Here is a 6000-nt window from a genome sequence, read left to right as displayed (position 1 = left end):
CTGCAAGTTTGTGAGTCCACTTGCAGTTGGATGCCTGTCCTGGGACTGGACGACCGCCTGTGTGTATGAGGGGAGGATGCAGGGCCGGACTTTGGGCAGGGCTAGGCTGGGCTGCAGTCCAGGGGCCCGAGCTGCAGAGGGACCCAAAATAGGTAGCTATCATCATGGCGGACAAAAAATATATGAGAGTGGAGCACAGAAGAGATAAAACAAACAAGAAAAAGAGGACCGTGAGAAAGAAGCATTAAAAAAGACATTGAAATTGACAGAAATTTTAAAACCTGTTCTCGATGATGCAGCAGCACCATCGCTCTTGTCACAGTCTGAGACCGGTGGACAAATGGAGACTTGTTCAACAGCTAGCGCTAGCACCAGCGTTAGCACAGGACCACCGTCCTTGCCACAGTCAGCAGCTAACGTTGAAGAGGCAGAGAGCATGACTTTGGGATTCCCAATCACAGAGGCCTCCAAACAACCAAGTCGGGCCGCCAATAATGTTAACGTTACCACTACTGAAGATCCTTACAGCACTGATCCTGCTCGCTGGGGAAAGGAAACGTTAGATGATTCAGTCCGAGCGTACTGGGCTACGAAAGGGTCGGAGTCCTGCCAGAATAAGTATGTGGATATCAAAGCTTTGGAACAAGTATACAAACAGCAGAGACTTTTTTTTTCTCCAAATTTCACTTCAAACGCAAGCTCGTAAATGGTGAGTACATATCAAGGCAAGGGCTCTTATATTCCCCTTCCACCAGCTGTGTGTTTTATTTTGCATGCCACATCTTCAGTGATGGTAACTGTCAGTCCATCTTCGAAACTGGCTTTAGCGACTGGAAACATACCGCTGAGCGCCTAGGAGAGCATGAAAATAGCGAACTCCGCAGGAAAACGATACTGACCTACGTTACACTAGCATCTGACAGCAGAAGAATAGATACAGAACTGCAAAAACAGTTCGAGTCAGAGTGTGTCTACCGGACCGACGTATTGAGAAGAGTGTTGGTGGTTGTGAAGCTTTTGGTCGAGAGGGAACTGGCTATCCGAGGCTCCAGTGACATATTCGGCAGGCCTGATAACAGCAACTACATAGGCTCAGATCCACAATGGGACAGGACAGGCTGAGTCATCTCACTCTGATGTCCCTTGAAAGTGATCTTGTTCGGAAACTGGATTTTAGTGATCTGATCAAGGACTTTGCTGCAAAGAAATCCAGAAGAACTAGGCTTTAATTTTGAAAAATGAGCATCTGACTTTGTAAATATCTAGGTTTGTGTGTCAGTGCTGTTCCTGTTTTTGTGGCAATAGGCTAATAGTTGATTGTTTACAAACTTAGTAAGTAATAAGTGATCGTTACTCTGCAAGCCACACAGTACAGCAATAGGTTAGTATGTGCTAGATCTCATTTTTCAAAAAGATTGTTGGACTATTGTCAAGTTTCCTAGTTTGCCATAGTGCCATCTCTCTTGGCCTTTTTATCTCTCATTTCCATTTTACTTTCTCAGAGCTCACAGTTCTGAGAAAAATACCTAGATAAAAATGCTTTGGTATTGTTTGAGAATTAAGGCCTATGGTATGTGCAGTAATAGCTAAATAAAGATTTAAGATTGGATACATCATACTTCATCTCCCTCGTAACTTTACGAAGCCAGCTAAGCCTAGGTCAATTTTTGAGTGCTTTAGATGCTGTCCTTCAAACTAAGAATCTGCATTACTTTCTGTCCTCCCTCTTAAGGCCCGTAAATTTATAGCCTACGTATTGTACTAAACCAACGCCTTGGTCCACAGCTTTGATATTTAGACCAGTACGACCTTTGTTCTTGTTCTTGCCTTTTTTTTGCTTGAACAGCAGCATTTTACGGTGTCGGCAGGGGTCCATCAGGGCCTCCAGCCCTGGGGCCCAGGCCCCACTAAATCCGGCCCTGGGTGGATGAGTGGACAGGAGGGAGGAAAGGAGCTTGATTTGCTGCTGTTGTTCTACTGAACGTTGTGGGCACGCTATGTTGGCACCAGAATGTGTGGCAACACTTGTGGGCTGCCCCCAGCACAAAGAGTCACAGAGCACTACAGCACAGAAACAGGCCCTTTGGCCTATCTAGTCTATGCTCAACTATTAATCGGCCTAGTCCCATCGACCTGCACCTGGACCATAGCCCTCCGTAACCCTCCCATACATGTACCTATCAAGATTTGTCTTAAATGATGAAATCGAACCCACATCCACCACTAGCTCGTTCCGCACTCTCACCAGCCTCTGAATGAAGAAGCTGCCCCCCTAAGCATTTCACCTTTCACTCTTAACCCACGTTACCACCCTCTAGTGAGAATAGAACTAGACGGTCTGGTTAGACTTTAGTTCTAGCCTCTTCTAGCCTCAGTGGAAAAAGCCTGCTTGCATTCACTCTATCTATACCCCTGATAATTTTGTATACCTGAATCAAATCTCCTCTCATCCTCCTACGTCCCAGAGAATGAGGTCCTACCCTATTCAATCTTTCCCTATTACTCAGGTCCTCCAGTCCTGGCAATATCCGTGTAACCTCCTTCAATCTTATTGACATCTTTCCTGTAGGTAGGTGACCAAAACTGCACACAATAATCCTGAAACACACCCTTAGGTTATGCTTTATTAATGCTAATGACGCATTTTACTGTATGTTGTGGTGTACATGTAATAAATAAATGAAGATGACTTCAAGTGGTGGTTTATTTGAGACAAAGATTCCTTTGTTCACCCGAGGTATCTCTCCCTGTGAGAGCTGTGAAGATGGAGTCTTCACATACATTCTGGGTAGAGACCGACAGACTTCGAACTACAGGGGAATCAGAGCGTATGGAAACATGCAGGATATAACAAGACTTAATTTACACTCAGTGGCCACTTTATTAGTACACCTGTACACATGCTTATTAATGCATGGACTCTGACCCTGAGACTCTGCACGTGGTTCAAGTGATTTTGAATGAATCATTTTGATGAATCTTGTGATTCATTGGAGTTAAGGGTCAAGGATCAAGGATCAAGAATCATGAACCAAAGGTCATGGGTCATATGTCAAGGATCAAGTATCAAGGTTAAAGGATCAAGGGTCAGGGATCAAGGATCAAAGATTGAGGATCAGGGATCAAGGGTCAGCTTTACTTGCCATATACATCTACAGTACATGTATTGGGAATTTGCTACGGTGTGTTGGCGGAACATGCAACAAGAACAACGTTCAACAATTTTAAAGAATAAAGAAATATATAAAAATGATAGAAGTACAGATATGGAATAAGATGTGCACAAATACATAAATACCAGCTTGTATTTACGATGTAAACAACAGTTTAAAAAGTGGGTTAGAGTGTTTACAGTGCAGTGTAGTGACTGGGGTTATAGATAGAGTGGGGTGGACTACCTCATGGCGTAATTGTAGCATAAATCCGTTCTAAAGCGAAGCACACAGTTCAAAGCCAGTGACTACTCTGTGAAGTTAACTGAATGGTACTCGATAAGCAGGGGTTAGGGGAAGGACAGTTCCCCTGCACCTCAAATGTTTCTAATGAAGGCAGGATATCTTTGGACATTTACGAAGGTGCTGATTCACCTTACCTGGAAGGAATTAAGTACCACAAAGACATAACCGAGGGCAATATTGAGATGGACCAAAACGCCGCAAAACCAGGTCAGACCCAACACTGGCAAGAGTATCATCACGGGCTTGATGGCCACCCTGTAAAGAAGAGAAACATTGCAAAGTTAAACCTTTGCTCAATTAAATGCAGCATAAAGTGAAACGTGAAGTCAGTCCATTCTGTGATCCTCTGAGCAAATGGCAGTGGGTCCTGCTGGAAAAGCTGACAGGTGTAGAAATATTCAGCGGTTCGGGGGGTGTCTGGAGAGGGAAAGAGGGGGAGAGGGAGGGAGAGAGGGGGAGAGGGGGGGAGAGAGGGAGGGAGAGAGGGGAGGGAGAGGGAGGGAGAGAGGGGGGGGAGAGAGGGAGGGAGAGAGGGGAGGGAGAGGGGGAGGGAGAGAGGGGAGGAAGAGAGAGAAGGGGAGGGAGAGAGAGAGATGGGGAGGGAGAGGGGGAGGGAGAGGGGGGAGGGAGAGGGGGAGGGAGGAAGAGAGGGAGGAAGAGGAGGGAGAGAGAGGAGGAGGGAGAGAGAGGGGGAGGGAGAAAGAGAGGGGAGAGAGAGGAGGAAAGAGAGGGAGAGAGAGGGAGAGAGAGAGGGAGAGAGAGGGAGAGAGGGAGAGGAGGAAAGAGAGGGAGAGAGAGGGAGAGAGAGAGGGAGAGAGAGGGAGAGAGAGGGAGAGAGGGAGAGAAAGAAAGAGAGAGAGAAAGAAAGAAAGAGAGAAAGAAAGAAAGAAAGAAAGAAAGAAAGAAGAAAAGGGTTAACAGTTCCTGGCTGAAGGGCAATAGGGTGGTGGGGAGAAATAGACAGGAAGGTGGGAGAGGGATGGAGAGGATGGATAGTTCAAAGAGACCATCTCTGATAGGGTGAGGTCAGGGTTGCCATGGTGATAAGTCACTGATGAGGCCATCTGGTGGGTGAGACACACAAAATGCTGGAGGAACGCAGCTAATGGAGGGGACAAACAGTTGAGGTTTCAGGCTGAGACCCTTCATCAGGACTTGTGGGTGAAGATAATTAGAGGGAGTTTGTGTTTCTATCCGTTTACTGACCTAATGCTTCTAGAATGTGGTGTCTGAGAGTTAGGGATGTGCTGCTGGAGTAGCCTCAACTGTAGTCAGTTTTTAACTTTTATACATGTAGATGTAGAGATATAGCTCAGTAACAGGCCCTTCCGTCCCAATGAGCCTGGGATGCCCCGTGTGACCAATTAACCAACCAACCGCTACGTCTTTGGACTGTGGGAGGAAACCGAAGAACCCAGAGGAAACCTACGCAGTCACAGAGAAAACATACAAACTCCTTACAGTCAGTGGCAGGAATGTCTTATCCTTGTAACAAGAAGCCGAATGTGTGAGTTAATCTCGTGGACACAGTGGAGATTTATTTATGAAGGGATACAGCTCGGTGACCAGCCCTTCTGGCCCTACAAACCAGTGCAGCCAATTACACCCAATTAACCTACTAACCATACGTCTTTGGAATGTGGGAGGAAACCAGAGCACTGGGAGAAATCACATGCACTTACGTGGAGAATGGACAAATTCCGTACAGAAAGTGGCGGAATTGAACCAAATCCCTGGTACGGTTATAGTGTAGCACAAAACACTGTGCTACAATACTGTCCATAAATCTCCTTTAAACTTTCCTCCTCTCATCAGAAAGCCATACTGATGCACCATCAATAACTCCAAAAGACTGGAAGTACAGTAAATACTGAAAGGCTTTTATTCGCAGTAAAATGTGACCTCCACCATGCTGAGTATCTGTCCCTGGACTGAGAGGAGGAGCAATGGCACAATCACCTTTATTCAGGGAACAACAGAGTTTGCAACAGTTTCCATCTCCTTTATGGGCAATTTTGTGATGTAACTATCATTTAAAACTTACTTTCCAGCTTGCAGTCTCACTGACATACCCAGGATTAATCGCTCACTGAGAAGATAGCAGTCAGCTGCCATCCTGAGCTTTGCAGACTTCAGGTTCTGCTGGGGAGGGAATTCTGAGATTTACTGCCAGTCACCAGTCAGTACAAGTTGGGATAATGTGACACATAGAACATCACAGCACAACACAGGCCCTCAAGTACCAATCTTTTAGTTTACTCCAAGGTCAATCTAACCTTTCTCTCCTACATAGCCCTCCATGTTTCTATCATCTATGTGCCTATCTCAGAGTCTGTTAAATGTCCCTAATGTATCCGCCTCCACCACCACTCCTGGCAGGGCGTTCCTGTTATGGGGAAGCAGGTTCACAGGTTTGGTAAGTGAGACAGAAGACACTGGTTTTGAATAAGTACATTAACTACTTATTTATAGACAAACAATAAAACATTCAACCAAACATCTAATTCTAACAGGTACTCATCTAAGCTATCCTAAGTAACAA

General features: G+C 45.6%; 1 protein-coding gene across 1 annotated transcript in view; it reads right to left on the bottom strand.

Moving 5' to 3' along the window:
• Positions 1–909: 909 nt before the first annotated feature.
• The window catches only part of adgrd2 (adhesion G protein-coupled receptor D2), a 74749-nt gene continuing 69658 nt past the window's right edge, over positions 910–6000 (bottom strand). The window contains exons 17-18 of the mRNA XM_063074156.1: positions 3592–3713; positions 910–962 (exon numbers count right to left, since the gene is read on the bottom strand). Coding sequence (XP_062930226.1) covers positions 910–962; positions 3592–3713 — 175 coding nt within the window. The remainder of the gene's footprint in view (positions 963–3591; positions 3714–6000) is intronic.

This window comes from Mobula hypostoma, chromosome 21 (assembly GCF_963921235.1).
Source record: "Mobula hypostoma chromosome 21, sMobHyp1.1, whole genome shotgun sequence".
NCBI classification, from domain to species: domain Eukaryota; kingdom Metazoa; phylum Chordata; class Chondrichthyes; order Myliobatiformes; family Myliobatidae; genus Mobula; species Mobula hypostoma.
Note: the sequence above shows the minus strand (reverse complement) of the source record. Positions and strands in the feature narration are given on the sequence as shown.